Source organism: Dama dama, chromosome 2, assembly GCF_033118175.1.
Source record: "Dama dama isolate Ldn47 chromosome 2, ASM3311817v1, whole genome shotgun sequence".
Classification (NCBI taxonomy): Eukaryota; Metazoa; Chordata; class Mammalia; order Artiodactyla; family Cervidae; genus Dama; species Dama dama.
In genome coordinates this window covers 30389306-30407626 of record NC_083682.1, presented here as the reverse complement: position 1 = coordinate 30407626, position 18321 = coordinate 30389306, and the positions used below count along the sequence as shown (strand labels likewise).

The 18321-nt window shown below is 37.4% G+C and overlaps 1 protein-coding gene across 1 annotated transcript in view; it reads right to left on the bottom strand.

The window, feature by feature from the left end:
- LUZP2 (leucine zipper protein 2) overlaps positions 1 to 18321 on the bottom strand; it is a 476247-nt gene that overhangs the window by 238421 nt on the left and 219505 nt on the right. Inside the window, exons 4-5 of the mRNA XM_061158485.1 lie at positions 11293 to 11374; positions 2028 to 2090 (exon numbers count right to left, since the gene is read on the bottom strand). Coding sequence (XP_061014468.1) covers positions 2028 to 2090; positions 11293 to 11374 — 145 coding nt within the window. The remainder of the gene's footprint in view (positions 1 to 2027; positions 2091 to 11292; positions 11375 to 18321) is intronic.

Sequence of the window (18321 nt, the reverse complement as noted above, 5' to 3'; positions counted from 1 at the left end):
TAATCACAATGGTATGATCACTCACCTAGAGCCAGACATCATTCACAACACTTCAATCTTCTCCCCCAAATTCCTTTATACGCGTATGATCTCCCTCACCTCTTCACATTTTATTTAATCAATTTACCTTTTTATTTTCTTATTTCTGAACAAAAATCTTTTAGGCAGTGGACGTCCATATAATTTTACTGTGTAGGGTATGGATCCATTATTTTGTTCGATCTCTACATACTGATTATTTGTCAAAACAATAAATCTAAAATTTCAAGGAATTCATACAAACGAGTTAAACTAAAAGCATTCAGTCTATAATTTCACCACTAGGTTTTGTTAGAGAAGCCAAAAACTTTCTCTAGTTATAAATTATCATCTTGCAGATTTTCAATAGGATGAAAGTAAACAGCCAATTTACTTATTAGACAGTTGGCAGTCATTACTTCTGAAGAGTTGTACTGCTTTTAGAATTATTCTAATCTACACACTAGAAAATTAATATTAAACTTAAAATATATCCCCTGGAAGCAAATAAAATATTTTATTAATACTCATCTGTACCTGTTATGAGTAACTTAAAGTTTGATTATGAAAAAGCTTCTCATTGGTTGAATTCTAAATTTAAAAAAATTATCTATGATTAAAAGTTAACTGATAATACATATACAGAGATATAAATTAGCCCATAATCCTCTCATTATTATACAACCAAGTTTATATTGTTGTGTGTGTGTGTATGGGTGTCTGTGTACAAACCCAAATGTATTTTCTTTCCTATTTTAATAACGGTTTAAATTTTGTTTTAAATATTCCATGGAAAGTTTTAGACTTGAGTAGTCTAGCCCTCTCTGAGCCCCAGTGAACAAGAAATTATCTAGTACGCCCAGTATTTGAACAACTCTACTTTGCTGACATTTTCCACTATAAACATTAAATCCAGGAAGATTTAGGCCTCAGGAAAATCATTATCAAGTTCATCTCATTAGACTTTCTTCAGAAGAGTTAGAGGAAAAAATCATTAGAAAGAAATGGAAATAGAATCATAAGAAAGCCTTTTAAAACTTTTCTTGTTTTCCTTTCTCATTTTTTTGCATGTATGATACATTTTTTGCATGCATGATAAATCATTTTAATGTAATAATCAGAGGACAAATGCTAAATCTTGATACCAAGACATTTATAAAGACTATTTTTCAACCTGAACATAAAAGTAGTATCAATTTAGGAATAATGTAGCTCATCTGTTGCTGAAATGTCACAAAAAAATTGAAGAAGGAAGGAAGGGAATAAGGAAGGAAGGAGAGTAAAGGAGAATAGTAATGGCTAAAGCAATTGATTGAGATTTAAAATCAACCTAGTGGGGTTGATCAAAGAAGATGCATGATTAATTACTAGTTTAATTAATGGTTTAATAGTCCTACATAACTAATTGCAGTCAAGAAAAAAAGAAATAAAGAGGTGAAATATAAATGTGAAAAAATTTAGAAAATTAAGTAGTTGTATAACAAGATGTATAAATGTTCAAAAGAGAAAAAAATGCACACTGCATTTTACAGGGTCCTTACATTTTAAAGACTGTAAGGAAAGTAGTTAAAACTTATTTGCTTGTGTTCAAGTCTCTTTAGTCTAAAATTATCTTACATAATTTTTTCATTCTAGATCGGCTTTTCCTAACATGAAGTCCATTTCTAATTAACTTTCTTCTTCAGCTTCTGTGACAGAATTATGTAGATAAATACATTTTTGAAATAAAAATAATTTTTAATATTGTCAAAACATTATTAGAAGGATAAATAAATTGGAGATTATGAACTAATAACATTATCACATATGTGATATCACATATCACACATATCACAATTAAATTAGGAATTATCCTCTCTGAAATTCTTACCTTATAGTTTCTCTCCATTAGTACACAGCTAAAGGCCAAAATGTAATGTGACCAATACTCTAAAGTTTATGGCAAATCAATATTTGTGTTTGTGCATATTCTTTGACTTCCATAAAACTCCCTGAAATATAAGTCTTACCTCATTCTGGAGATCTCGAATCATTTTGCTCTTTCTTTCCATTTCAGTCTTTAGAAAATGAATCTGAAAATAAAGAGGACACTATGTAGATACATTTCACATTATTTCAATAGCTTTTATAAGTTTACTTCCATAATTTTTGAAGTATAAATAAATGATTATCTCTGTCAACAAATATGGAAAAAGAACAAAGGATTACAATTTTCACTAACCAAACTTTTATTGCCCAATTCATAAATATATCTGCTAATCATACAAAAATACTCTTTTCTTATATAATAAGAAATTGTATTTTAATTGAGAAATGCACATTATGGCTATGATTCTTTCACCTGTATAAAGCTTTTTTTTTTTCCTTTTCATTTATTTTTATTAGTTGGAGGCTAATTACTTTACAATATTGTAGTGGTTTTTGCCATACATTGACATGAATCAGCCATGGATTTACATGTATTCCCCATCCCGATCCCCCCTCCCGCCTCCCTCTCCATCCCATCCCTCTGGGTCTTCCCAGTGCACCAGCCCTGAGCACTTGTCTCATGCATCCAACCTGGGCTGGTGATCTGTTTCACCCTTGATAGTATACTTGTTTCAATGCTGTTCTCTCAGAACATCCCACCCTCGCCTTCTCCCACAGAGTCCCAAAGTCTGTTCTGTACATCTGTGTCTCTTTTTCTGTTTTGCATATATGGTTATCGTTACCATCTTTTTAAATTCCATATATATGCATTAGTATACTGTATTGGTCTTTATCTTTCCAGCTTACTTCACTCTGTATAATGGGCTCCAGTTTCATCCATCTCATTAGAACTGATTCAAATGAATTCTTTTTAATGGCTGAGTAATATTCCATGGTGTATATGTACCACAGCTTCCTTATCCATTCATCTGCTGATGGGCATCTAGGTTGCTTCCATGTCCTGGCTATTATAAACAGTGCTGTGATGAACATTGGGGTGCATGTGTCTCTTTCAGATCTGGTTTCCTCGGTGTGTATGCCCAGAAGTGGGATTGCTGGGTCATATGGCAGGTCTATTTCCAGTTTTTTAAGAAATCTCCACACTGTTTTCCATAGCGGCTGTACTAGTTTGCATTCCCACCAACAGAGTAAAAGCGTTCCCTTTTCTCCACACCCTCTCCAGCATTTGTTGCTTGTAGACTTTTGGATAGCAGCCATCCTGACTGGCCCATTATGACTATGATTCTTTCACCTGTATAAAGCTTAATTTTTAAAAATATGGTTCCTAAACAGAGCTAGAGTCTAGGGTTGGGCCTAGGAATCTCTTATATTAAAACTCTCTCCAGGTATTTCTGACATATGGACAAGTATGAGAGGAATTGCACAGTGATGATCCTCACCTGAGGCATGGAATCTTATAAATACTGTGCTAAAGAAACCAAGAGGTTTCTGCCTATATACAATATTGCTGAAATCTGTAACCAAATGGTAACAAAATCTAAACCAAACAATTTTTGATGGTCAAACTACACATAAAATAGAAGCAGAAGCCTGAGAACCACTATGTCCTTCAGTTCGGCCACAACAATTTTCAAAGTTAAGTTTGAATCATGAAGATACTGACAGCAACCTGAAAATGTTAGTTATACTCACTATCAATTTGATGGATAAAACAAAGTTATCACTAGAAGGACTTGATGACAATCATAATTAGATATGTGTGCAAAGCAGTATGTCCCCCCCCAAAATAGCTTTTATGCCCATTTCTTCTGCTCTGGGCTGGTGTCAACTTACTGGTTACCACTGTTATGGGCTGGACCAACTCTTGTGGTTCTGTTTATCACTGCAAGATGCCTTCAGTAATAACCGTCAGGAAAGTTTGAAAAAAAATAAGGGTTTATGCCTTATGAGTCCAAGAAATAACATGGTATAGTTAGAAGGTGTTTGTGAGGAGAGACAGCGAGAAGGAGTCCATGGACCTGGGGTTCTGTTTTTATTGGGGTAGAGGGTGGGGGCCTAGGATTTCAGAATGTTCACTCTTTATTGGTGACTTTAAAATATGGTACATATACACAATGGAATATTACTCAGCCATTAAAAAGAATTCATTTGAATCAGTTCTAATGAGATGGATGAAACTGGAGCCTATTATACAGAGTGAAGTAAGCCAGAAAGATAAACACTAATACAGTATACTAACGCATATACATGGAATTTAAAAAGATGGTAACGATAACCCTATATGCAAGACAGAAAAAGAGACACAGATGTATAGAACAGACTTTTGGGCTCTATGGGAGAAGGCGAGGGTGGGATGTTTTGAGAGAACAGCATCAAAACATGTGTATTATCTATAGTGAAACAGATCACCAGCCCAGGTTGGATGCATGAGACAAGTGCTCGGGGCTGGTGCACTGGGATTACCCAGAGGGATGGGATGGAGAGGGAGGCGGGAGGGGGGATCGGGATGGGGAATACATGTAAATCCATGGCTGATTCATGTCAATGTATGGCAAAAACCACTACAATATTGTAAAGTAATTAGCCTCCAACTAATAAAAATACATGAAAAAAATTTTAAAAATTAAAAACAATAAAATATGAGCGGCAATTTAAAGTGCAGAACAGAAAATCACTAAACAAAACAAAAGTCAAGAAGCCCCAAACGTCAGTTAACAAACTTAAATTAACCAAAACCTCTGGGGGGAAAAAAAAAAGGCTCACTGGGGAGCAGAGGTGGGAGGTACAGCTGATTCTTCAAGTCAGTGGTTGGCTAAGTGTTTATTGGAGAAAGGCCTTTTTGAAGTGGTTGCCTCTTTGAAGTGGCCACCACTACAATCAAATCTTTTTTAATTAAAAAAAATTTATTGCAGTATGAGTCAGACACTTAAACTACAAAAAGAAATGCAAACCATCAGGACTTATAATACTCTACCTCAGCACTTAATGGGCACCAGAAAATTTTGATATGTACAGATTTGTCTTTAGTTTTGGTTATGAACTATTTAAAGCCATCTTAGTTGTCTGAATAACCTGGTGTTTCAGTGATGCCATGAAAGTGAAAGTGTTAGTCGCTTAGCCATGTCCAACTCTCTGCAACCTCATGTACTGTAGCCCTCCAGGCTCCTCTGTCCGTGGAATTCTCCAGGCAAGAATACTTGAGTGGGTTACCATTTCTTTCTCCAGGGGATCTTCCCAACCCATGGATCAAACACAGGTCTCCCACATTGCAGGCAGATCCTTTACCGTCTGAGCCATCAGGGACCATGGGGACAATGACCCCATATTATCTTATCAGTGATGCCACAATTTTCCCCATATCCTCACATTTTGATACTATTTATTATATATTCTCCATAATTAACACTTAACTTTAATTAACAGTGTAGTGAAGATATACTGCAATGTCAAGACTAAAAAACGGACAGAGACTTGGGAATGCAATGTTCAATTATTCAGGACCTACAATACATTCAGAATATTCAAAAGTCATAGCATTTTGAAACCACTAGTCTAGAATCCCAGCAGGTTTTAAGATTCCTGGAAAATCAGAAGTGAAATAGTTCTGAGAGACAGAAAATAACACTATTTACATTGAGTAAAGAACAGATGGCCATAATTCCTTATTCTTAATGAGAGTCAGCGCTTGAAGCTAATTCTTGCCTTTGGACTAATTATGTCTCACTTAGGGCAAGTTAAGCCATAAAAATTAACAAGAGTGGTGAAATGCATCCAGAGAGCATTAATGGATTTAATTACTCCGGCTACACCTGATAGATCATTCTTTCTTGCTGTTTGTTAGGTTTTTCATACAGGACACAAGTTTCTAAGATTTGCTACTCCATTATCTGCTTAGAGATAAAAACAGATGCTCACATGTTCATAAAAAGTATTTGCAAATGGAATTAGATCAAGACAGTTTTATTTTTAATTTTCATTAAAATGCTTTTTCATTTGAATTTTCAAAATTTTGTCTTCTTTTATATTTTTGTTTATTTAAAAGTACTATCACCTTCAAGTTTTATAATGTTTTACTATGGACTTACTGAGGATTTTCAGGTGGTGCTAGTGGTAAAGAACCCGCCTGCCAATGCAGGAGACACAAAAGATGGGAGTTTTATCCCTAGGGTTCTGATCGCTGGGTCAGGAAAATGCCCTGGAGGAGGGTATGGCAACCCACTCCAGTATTCTTGCCTGGAGAATCCCATGGACAGAGGAGCCTGGCAGGCTATGGTCCATGGGGTCACAAATAGGGTTGCACAGAGTCGGACTTACTAATATAGGTATTTGCAACATCTTTTGCATAAAATATACGATCTTCTTTTATGGAAAAAAGGCAGAGTAATTAGATATGTAATCAAGGGCAGCACATAAGAGTTTTTGGTCCTAAGTCTAAATAGCATGACAATATTTACAGAATCAAATCCAAATGTTTCCCCTCTAGTTGGAAATGAACAGTTTAAATTCCTCACTGTCCCCTTATTATCCAACATTAAACTACATCAACTAGAGTCTTTCTAGCAGAAAGAATATTCACTGAATTATTTGCAACAATTAAACATATATACTTATTTAATCTTCAATAAGGAGAAAAAGCACAAACATTTTGAGCCTTTACTAAAGTTTGGAAGTGAGGAGTCCCAGTAGTATGAAATCAATCTTTTTCTAGATTCATTAAAAAAAAAAAAAAACTTCTACTAATTAAATATATTTTATTCCCATATTTGTTAAGCTTTCTGTCATCTATTTTTGTACTTTGACTTTGGACTTATTAGTCATTCAACTCAAAGCACAAACACATTCCCTCCAAAAGACAAGCATTATTTATTTCCACAGGTGTTTGCATTCATTGATCTTGATGATATATATTGTTAATATAATCTTGAATTTGCTCTTATAGAAATTTTACATGTACATTCATTAGTGGAAAAATAGCTATTAATTTACATATATAGCTATTAGTTGATTTTGGAATCATAAGTGATGATGTTCATAAACTTAGATGAAAGTTTTCAACCTTTTTCTATTTTTGAGAACGTATTTGCCTATATTTGAAATTGGGTCTCAGGTGGCGCTGGTGGTAAATAACCTGCCTGCCAATGCAGGAGACATAACAGACTTGACTTCGATCCCTGGGTCGAGAAGACCCCCTGCAGTAGGAAATGGCAAGCCACTCCAGTATTCTTGCCTGGAGAATCACATGAACAGAGAAGCCTGGTGGGCTATAGTCCATGGGGTCACAAAGAATTGGACACAACTGAAGCAAGTTAGTCAATATTTGAAATTAGCTGATCTTTAAAAATTGGTAGAAGTCATCTTCCGGCCCTGGAATATATGGGAAAGGAGGTCTTTCAGCATAATAAAATTTTGAATGTATTCAGTTAATCAAGTATTACATTTCTTCTTGCAAAAATGTTAGCATTTTATATGTATTCATCTAGTAATTATATGTACATTTTAAATGTACCAGTGTCCTGCTGCTCATAATAACTTTTTTTATAACTTATTTTGTTAAATTCCTATTATGACTATTAGCTCTCTTTTAATTAAACATTTTAAAATTGGAGTGTTTTTATTCTTAATCTTTCTCAAAGTCTATTTATCAGTCCTTTCAAATAACTTAGTCATTTTTTTTCTATTTTATTGTCTTCAACTTTTATAATACTCTCTTTCTTACACTGATGTTTTGCTTTATCAATAACTTCTTGAATTTTTGTTGCTAGTATTCTTTCTGGAAAAAATGCATGTAAAGCTCTGCATCTACTTCAACTATTACACTGGCACATGGTGTCTTCATTATTATTATTTCTTTATATATTTTATTATTTCTTAGTAACTAAAGAGTTATTAGAAAATGTTTTATATATTTTCCAAACACAAGGAATTGTTTAACCATTTATTTAAACATTTATTAAAATACATTGAAACTTTTGCCATCAGTAATTTTTTGCCTACATTATTCTTTCAATTGGAAAATTTATTTATGACAATTGTTTTCTTTCTATTGAGTAGATTAAATTTCTATTATCTACTATATGCCAGATAACAATTTTAGGGTAAAAGAAAAAATTTAGGGCAATCATGCATGTTATTTTAATTTGAATTATTCCCCAAATTCTTCAAATAAGGAAACTTGCAGGTTAAAGAACTTAATTTTATAGACAATAAATGGACCACTGGGCTTCCCAGGTTGCTCAGTGGGTAAAGAAATTGCCTACAATGCAGGAGACACAAGTTCAGTCCCTGGGTTGGGCAGATCCCCTGGAGGAGGGCAAGGCAACCTGCTTCAGTGTTCTTGCCTGGAGAATCCCATGGACAGAGGAGCCTGGCAGGTAATCCATGGGATTACAGAGAGTCGGACATGACTGGAGTGACTGAACACGCAGGTACGGATGAACCACTAGGAATTTAAACCTGAATATTCTTATTCTGTGCTTCCCTGGTGGCTGAGATGGTAAAGCATCTGCCTGCAATGCGGGAGACCTGGGTTTGATCCCTGGGTCAGGAAGCTCCCCTGGAGAAGGAAATGGCAACCCACTCCAGTACCCTTGCCTGGAAAATCCCATGGATGGAGGAGCCTTTCTTTTCTTTCTTTCTTTCTATTCTTATTCTGTAGCACATGTTAGGTTATGAATACATTTAGGGAGTTTCTGGCTCAGTACAGTATTATGGGGTGGGAGAGGAAAATCTTCCCTCAAGATTCAATGCTGAATTTTAAGAAAAGCACTAGAAGGGTTCTGAGACCTTCTTCTCCCCAACTATGCATCCCTTGTCCCCAGTATTTTCTGATACTTGGCTATTCTAGCTTTTCCTGAGCTCCTTCAACAATTATAGCTTTCTTCTTTGGGGATATTAGACTTAGTTTGTGTAACATATTAGAGTAAACACAGGTTCATGCCTTGGCTTCTCCAAATATTAACTGTGTAAATACAAGCAATAGTTATTCACTTTCAGTAAAAATAATAATAATAATAGTGTGCCATTTTATTGTGAGAATCTGAGAAAATAGTATGGAAACAGTATGAGAAATAGTGTGGAAACTTCTATTCTGGTCTAAATGCCATTATTTATGACTGGGGTATTCACAAATTGAGATTAAATGTGATAAATCAAGGCAGAAATGGGATTGCAATTAGGGTCACTCAGTACACAGGGTCAGATTTTGAGGGGAGGGATCAACATGGTGGTGCTAAAAATGTGTCTGCTCTTTCATGTAACACCTGTGTCCAAAGAAGGGCTTCCCAGGTGGCACTGCGGCTGAAGAACCTGCCTGCCAAAGCAGGAGACGTAAGGAGACGCAGGTTCGATCCCTGAGTTGGGAAGATCCCCTGGAGGAGGGCATGGCAACCCACTCCAGTATTCTTGCCTGGAGAATCTCATGGACAGAGGAGCCTGGCGGGCTACAGTCAGTCCATAGAGTAGCACAGAGTCAGACATGACTGAAGTGACTAACACACACATATGTCCAAAGAAATAGACACTGGGTGCACTGTAGGTTTAGGTTAGCAGTGAGTGCTGCCATGGCGTAACAGAGAAGAATAAAGGTGCTCATCTTTACTGGTGGGCTGGACAGATAACAATGAATTTATTAAAAGGAAATAAATCTGCACCTAGGAAAATCAAGTCATCATTACAAAGACTGTCTCCAGGAAGCAGTTACTCCAGGTGACAGACAGGGCTAAGTTTCAGAGGCAAAATTCTATACTCGAATTCCGATTATTCAAGGAAGCATTGCAAAAGAAAGGCAGGCGTTTCTGCTAATTCTCAAAGGGGCTGGGGTCCCAGGTAATCAACCTGGATGGAGATATTGTATTAGCACTGTTTCTAGCCTCTGTAAACTAGAAGCTTTAACTTCTATCTTGCACACATACGCAGACAAGCCTTATTATGGACAGCCCAATAATATGCATGAGTCATCCTATCTTCACCTCCTGCCTTCCTCACCACTGCTCCTTCCATACCCCCTAAAAATAATACACTTTCTGGGGGCATGCTTTTCAAATGCAAACTAACCAATACAGAGCCTGTAGCCCCACCCATACCTTGTATTGGGTTCTCACACTCCAGGACACTACATAAATGCCTTAATCATAAAGGATGCCTTAATCATCCTTTGAACCAGGTACCAGACAAACAGCCCCTATGTCCCAGAGCCTGCTGAAATCATTCAAACTGGCCAATCATAGACCAGCTTACCTTGCTTAACCCTCTCCTTCCCACGGAAACCACAACAGAGGCTCTTCTTGTCCAGTTTCCCCACCTTCATTTGCCCCGGGACTGACCTGGGGCTTCCCTGCATGGTCCCTGGTCATGTGGCATGCCACCCTTCTTGGCAACTGTGGGAAATAACTATCTTTCCAAATGTAGTCATTTCCTGATCTGTTGCTCTTGTGTGCACATGCTTAGTTGCTTTAGTCATGTCCAACTCTTCACAACCCCATGGACTGAAGCCCACCAGGCTCCTCTGTCCATGGGATTCTCCAGGCAAGAATACTGGAGTGGACTCACCATGCCCCCTTCCAGGGGATCTTCTTGACCCAGGGATCGAACCTGTGCCTCCTGTGGCTTCCTTACTATAGGTGGATTCTTTACTACTGAGCCACCAGGGAAGCCCTTCTGTTGGTCTTACTATACCTTAAAATTTTAATTAATAGACTATACTTTAAAAAAGACTCAGGTCCTCAAATAGAATAAACACTTCAATCCTCATAAATTGAACATAAAGGGGGAACAGGTAGAAATCTAGTTTTCAGCACTACTATCCAGACCACTATCCCTCCTGCTTATGGGGAATATTAGTCATAAAAATTGAAATATGAAGGTCAAGTGAACATCATTTTGAGAGAGAAAATCTGGAGAGAAGATTGATTCTTAAATCTTGGGGTGTATCAGGATCACCTGTGGAGATGATTAAATAGGCAGATGGTGTAATCCCACCCTTGAGAGACATCTATTCAGTGGTTGTAAGGTATGGCTTAGGGCTCTGGATAGCTTAATTTAGTTCAAGGTCACATCCCAAAATTCAAGGGCTGCTGATATGGGGCCTGACACCAGCACTCTTGTCCTCAGTTTCTCATTCATAAGTAAGGGTTGGGAATTAGCAGACCCCTAAGAAGCAAAAACATATTATTTTTGGAATGAATGCTGATGAAGTATGTTTTATAATCTTGGTGGTGGTGTTTTATTTATTGTATTTTCGTTTTTATTTGTTACAGGTGTGTTTGTTCAATAGTGATTTGGGGGGAAAAAATATAAATGAACAATTCTCCAGCCCCAAAGCAAAGGACACAAAAAAGAAACACTTACAGTAGCCTCTTGTTTTTCTGCTTTGTCAGCTGTCTCCTTAAGCTGATTTTCCAGGGCCTCCTGGAGAGCCTTCATTTGTTCTCTTGTTTAGGAGAAAACAGAGAGGAAAAGAGAGACATAATATAACTCTGTACACTATGAAATAAGATTTCACTGCACATATACATTTCAGAAACATAACTAGAATGTATAGAGACACAGTTAAATATACAGGATCGCATCTCAGGATGCTGGTAAAGAGTACTGTCTCCCATGGAAGCTCTAAAAGCAAGCTGTATTTAAGAGAAATTGCCTTGCTATTGTGTCTTATAAGAATCCCACTGTGAGAGCTGCATAATGTGTCAAATCATATCAATAAAATAATTAAGAGTTGGCAAGCTAATTTTAGTGACAGCATGCTAGGGTATGAACATGCTGTTCAGAAAAGAAAAAAAAAAAAGTTACCATAGACTTGCTGATAGGATAAAATCAACATTCCCTTGGATGCCCCAATTGACTAATTCTAAAGCATTATGTTTTAGACATCTTGTGTAAGGTCTGAGATTTTTTTGTAAAAACAAAGAGAAAAAAAAATTTATTTCTAATGTGAAAGCTCATTTATTGGGGATAATAAAAAACATGTCTGCACAAATATACACATTGTGTCTCAAGCTCACTCGGACATACGGACCCTGTCTGACACTAAAAATTAAATACTTTCATAAATATACATTTCCTTCAAAGATTTAGGATTTTCTCAATGATGACAGACTTTATTATCTTTCTGTGCCTTCATTTTATCATCTAAGCTATCACTTCAGATAGCAGATAACAGCATATGAGTGAAGCATGCGTGTTAAGTATTGTAGTGTGTTAAGTATGGCTAGAGGACTAAACTCCTTCAAAGCAACAGCAACGACCAGATGAAAACGTAGCATACAAACTAAAATTCCCAGTCTAGTGCCAAAAGACAACTTCTGGAACAAAAATATTTTCTTGGTGTGTAACCACAACACGGAGACTATGGAATAGGAGAGTATACTCTGAGACTCATTTTTATCCATCTATAAAATGGGCATAATGACAGAACTACCTCATAGATTCGTAGTGAGGTTTAGAAGACAATAAGGCAGGCAAAATGCTTGGAAAATGATCACTTAATACGCATGAGATCATTGTCATAGCCACCGGTACCACTAGAGGTCCCTGTGTTCATTCTTTGACTAGCACATCCTGCTGCTCTTTCACGCAGAACTTAATGAGGCCTGCAGTTTTCTTATCTAGAAACTCCTAGGTCACACTCTCAGTTTTAGGACTATCCATGAAAGTCTATACGATTGTTGGAATCAATCTGGATGTTGTTTATCAAAGCAAAACATAATAGGAACAACTTATAAAATAACTACAGTCACTTTGGTTCTTACATGATTTATGCGTGACTGGGTAAAACTTTAATATGCTTTCATTTAAAGTGGATTTTAAATCTCAGTTTCCTTTACAGCCTGAAATAGGTTTGATTTACTGAAACTGTTTATTAGAATGAAGTGTCACATGCGCTGATTGTGCTAAGTCGCTTCAGTTGTGTCCGACTCTTTGCGACCCTATGGACTGTAGCCCGCCAGGCTCCTCCGCCCATGGGATTCTGCAGGCAAGAATACTCAAGTGGGTTGCCATTTTCTTCTCCAGGGGATCTTCCTGACCCAAGAATTGAACCCTCATCTCTTAAGTTTCCTGCATTAGCAGGCGGGTTCTTTCTTTTTTTTTTCTCCCATTTATTTTTATTAGTTGGAGGCTAATTACTTTACAATATTGTAGTGGTTTTTGTCATACATTGACATGAATCAGCCATGAATTTACATGTGTTCCCCATCCCGATCCCCCTCCCACCTCCCTCTCCACCCAATCCCTCTGGGTCTTCCCAGTGCACCAGACCCGAGCACTTGTCTCATGCATCCAGCCTGGGCTGGTGATCGGTTTCACCCTAGATAATATACATGTTTCGATGCTGTTCTCTCAAAACATCCCACCCTCACCTTCTCCCACAGAGTCCAAAAGTCTGTTCTGTACATCTGTGTCTCTTGTGGTAACGATAACCCTATATGCAAAACAGAAAAAGAGCAGGCGGGTTCTTTACCGTTAGGGGCAACCTGGCAAACCCCAAAAGTGCCACATATGAACACTTAAAATATGGATTTCCATTACTGCGTCTGATATTTTTCACAATGAACACTTGTGATATAATATAATATGAATGCCTACTGATATTGTAGGCTTATAGGACACCAGGCACTCAATAAACTTCACATCAAATTGTAGTATCTTATTGCAAATGGAAAACTGATGCATAAAGAGGTAGTGGAACTGTGTTCTGGACCATATGTGCTCAAATTCTAGAGAGACATTATAATATCTCTATTGAAGGAGAGAGACAGAGAGAAAAAGAAGGATGGAAGGATGTACGTTCTATTCCTAACACTCAAAGATTGAACAAGTATTGAATAAAAATACAACAGGACTATCATGTGCTGTGTCTTACTCACTCAGTCGCGTCTGATTATTTGTGACCCCATGGACTGTAGCCAGCCAGACGCCTCTGTCCATGGGGATTCTCCAGGTAAGAATCCTGGAGTGGGTTGTCATATCCCCCTCCAGGGAATCTTCAAAACCCAGGGATCAAACCCAGGTCTCTGCCTTTGTAGGAGGATTCTTTACCAGCTGAGCCACCAAGGAAGCCCGAGAATATTGGAGTGGGTAGCCTATCCCTTCTCCAGGGGATCTTCCTGACCCAAAATCGAACCACGATCTCCTGCATTGCAGTAATATTCTTTACCAGCTGAGTTATCAGGGAAGCCCTAGGACTAGTATACTTCCAACTAAAAACTTTTGTATTAAAGTCTTATAATAATTATTCATTACTTCTGGATTTTAAAATTCTCATTTTTATTTTTAAAGTGATACTGTTTTAAATTATAAAATATAAATTTTATAAAATCCAATATATGCACATATATATTCAAAAATACCCACATACTGACATCTATAGGCAATAGGGAGTAAGAAAAAAAAAAAAGTAAACTGCAAAAGCTGTTAACAAAAAACTGGAGAAACAGAGAATTCTGCAGGTTTTCACGGCAAGGAAAGCTATCCACCAGAATGGCAAAGCAGTCCTTTTGAAACTTTTGAATATCTCCATCTCCTCTTAGGTTTTTCAAGCTTATTTCTGCACATTCTCACTGCTCTCATGCTTTAGGCGGCCCCCAACTCCCCAGACTTGGTGAGTTTTACTCCAATGAGAAATTCTTGCTGACTTGTTCAAGGACCATCCCAGTCCACCAAGTGTGACTTGCACAGAATAGAGCTCCTCTTGGTCCCTATTTGGCACTGAGCTGAAGCTTGAATTCTAAAGAACTGTGACAGGCTTCTCCAATGCTGAGTATATTTAGCAGAGAATTTCATGGTTACAAGGAATTTTAAAAGGCAGCTCTTTCACACATCTTCCATTTCCAATTATAAACATAAAAATGCCTCACCCTACAGGAAGGTATTTTTTTCGAATGGTTACCAGCCTGGATTGTGGTAACATCACAGAAAGAAATCTTGCTGCTATCCCAGGCATTCTTTTCCTTTTCAGAGAACTCAATATAGTAAAATCCTTTAGCCCAAAACTGCTTTCTCAGAATCTCTATCCAGCAACCATTGTAGAGCATAAAATATATCATTCCTTTTTATTTTCAAGACATGCATGCATGCTAAGTGGCTTCAGTTGTGTCTGACTCTGTGCGACCCTATGGATGGTAGCCCATCAGGCTCCTCTGTCCAAGGGATTCTCTAGGCAAGAATACCGGAGTGGGTTGCCATTTCCTTCTCCAGACTTCAGAGTGCTCTTCTATCCCCCAGGGTCTCTATTTTGTGGTTGCATACTCTCGTTCTTCACATAGTATGGCTTAAAAGTCTCTCCATCAACTTGAGGATTCTTTTATGAATACTGCCTAGGCTGTCTAAATATTTCTGTAAGTGTAAAAATCAAGAGTCAATGCAACTTTCTCTCTCATGTAAAATTCTGTGTGCATGTGTGCACACCCACACACACTCCTTTTTCTGTACCTCTTGGTGGAAAGACATGCTGCTCTCTCTACCTGGTTATTTATGACCACCTCATATCCTCTGAGTTTACTTACTTATAATATAGTACAGCCAAACAGAGAGATTTCATTAGTTGCTTCTTGGCACACAATTCCAAGAGGGAAATTCTAACTGATTCAGTTTTGTTTCGGTGGCCACCTTGAGCTAATTAACTGTATCCAGTGATATCAGAGTCAGATAGAAGGTATTCTAGAGACCACTTCTCTAGGGAAGGGCCAGGTGGTAATCCCAGAGGACAAAGAATTACTGGGAACCAGGTATATACCTAGATGGCATCTGCAATACATTATAATCTTCCCAGCTCTGATAATATTTCTAAATTTGCAATCAGTTAATACTTTTTATAGTCTGAGAAGGTTTTTCTCTTTTACTATTTTTCAATCTCTCTTATTTTGTAAATGAGATACATAGCTTCTTTCACATTCAGATAATCATAATTTTTATATATCTCTAAATAGAAAAAAACATCAAATGCATTATACTTTTGAGAAATCACCTATTGGTAGGTGATTTATTTGAATTTTCCATTCTGACTTTGTGCATTGCGTAAGTTATGCATTTTAAACAAATTTTATAATTTTGGATGAAACTTTGAAAGCATAATTCCAAATATTTGCTCCATTAAATCCATTCACTGAAAGACTTGGTCCATCATCTGCCATTCGTATACCATGCCAAATATACAGATGATGACCTGAAATTCTTAACAAGTCTAGTCATATTTTTCCACATTTACATGGATATTTGGAGTGTCATGTAGAAACAGCCTTCGATAACTTAAGAAAATAGCAGCAAATTAAAGGAATAGGCTTCTCCTTTTCCAAAGCATGCAGAAGCCTGTCTCCTTGTCTATGTCTCTCGTGCAATAGGAAACCCTGACGCTGTTGCTTTCAGGCCCTGGTGCTCACAGATGAGATCTCTGGGTCCTCTAGGCCACCTTTCCTCAACCTGGTCTGTGTCTCTTTCTTTCTGCCTTGAACGGTGTTGTCAGAACAATTCCCCTAAAATACGTTTTAAATTATAGCATCCTCTTTCAGAGCTACCTAAACGAGCCTTCTGTTGAAGTCCACTTTCAGTCAACTTTCAAGAATGGCCCCCGTCTACGCATGACAGCTTCATTTTCTAATCTTTCCTGACTCACTCTGTCCTCTTTGGTCAACGCAATCCCCTCACTGGTGTTGCCCATGGATTATGCAGAAGTCATTTCTATTTTTATGTTTTTGTTTATTATCTTTTCCAAACGTGGGAGAGTCTGCTAAAACTAATAACCTTCAATGACACTTGGTCTGCTTTGATTAGCTATTCCTATTGAAAATATGGTTTATAATTCTCCACTAACTCAGTGAACCACAAATTCTTATGTGTTTTAAAAGGTGGATTATTTCAAACTAGTAAAACAGTTTAAAATTATGTACTTTTGAAAATATGCTCAGACCTATATTTTATATGAGATCTTTTTAATATTGGATTCTGGAGAGAATTTAATGTTCAAGAAATAAAGATTTCATTTAAATAATGAAAAGAATCAAGATGAGATGCTCCACTTGATATTTTTAACATATCACTGCCTCAATGACATGAGGTTTCTGGGTCACGAGGCAAAGGCAGTGGAGAAGATACAAGATGGTAAGAAGAGGGTACATAGTGTAGCGTCTGTCAACTTCTTTTTTTTTTTTTTTTTTATTTTTTATTAGTTGGAGGCCAAGCACGTCACAACATTTCAGTGGGTTTTGTCATACATTGATATGAATCAGCCATGGATTTACATGTATTCCCCATCCCGATTCCCGCTCCCACCTCCCTCTCCACCCGACTCCTCTGGGTCTTCCCAGTGCACTAGGCCGGAGCACTTGTCTCATGCATCCCACCTGGGCTGGTGATCTGTTTCACCATAGATAGTATACATGCTGTTCTTTTGAAATATCCCTCCCTCACATTCTCCCACAGAGTTCAAAAGTCTGTTCTGTATTTCTGTGTCTCTTTTTCTGTTTTGCATATAGGGTTATCGTTACCATCTTTCTAGATTCCATATATATGTGTTAGTATGCTGTATTGGTCTTTATCTTTCTGGCTTACTTCACGCTGTATAAGGGGCTCCAGCTTCATCCATCTCATTAGGACTGATTCAAATGAATTCTTTTTAATGGCTGAGTAATATTCCATGGTGTATATGTACCACAGCTTCCTTATCCATTCATCTGCTGATGGGCATCTAGGTTGCTTCCATGTCCTGGCTATTATAAACAGTGCTGTGATGAACATTGGGGTGCACGTGTCTCGTTCAGATCTGGTTTCCTCAGTGTGTATGCCCAGAAGTGGGATTGCTGGGTCATATGGCAGGTCTATTTCCAGTTTTTTAAGAAATCTCCACACTGTTTTCCATAGCGGCTGTACTAGTTTGCATTCCCACCAACAGTGTAAGAGGGTTCCCTTTTCTCCACACCCTCTCCAGCATTTATTGCTTGTAGACTTTTGGATAGCAGCCATCCTGACTGGCGTGTAATGGTACCTCATTGTGGTTTTGATTTGCATTTCTCTAATAATGAGTGATGTTGAGCATCTTTTCATGTGTTTGTTAGCCATCTGTATGTCTTCTTTGGAGAAATGTCTGTTTAGTTCTTTGGCCCATTTTTTGATTGGGTCATTTATTTTTCTGGAATTGAGCTTCAGGAGTTGCTTGTATATTTTTGAGATTAATCCTTTGTCTGTTTCTTCATTTGCTATTATTTTCTCCCAATCTGAGGGCTGTCTTTTCACCTTACTTATAGTTTCCTTTGTAGTGCAAAAGCTTTTAAGTTTCATTAGGTCCCATTTGTTTAGTTTTGCTTTTATTTCCAATATTCTGGGAGGTGGGTCATAGAGGATCTTGCTGTGATTTATGTCGGAGAGTGTTTTGCCTATGTTCTC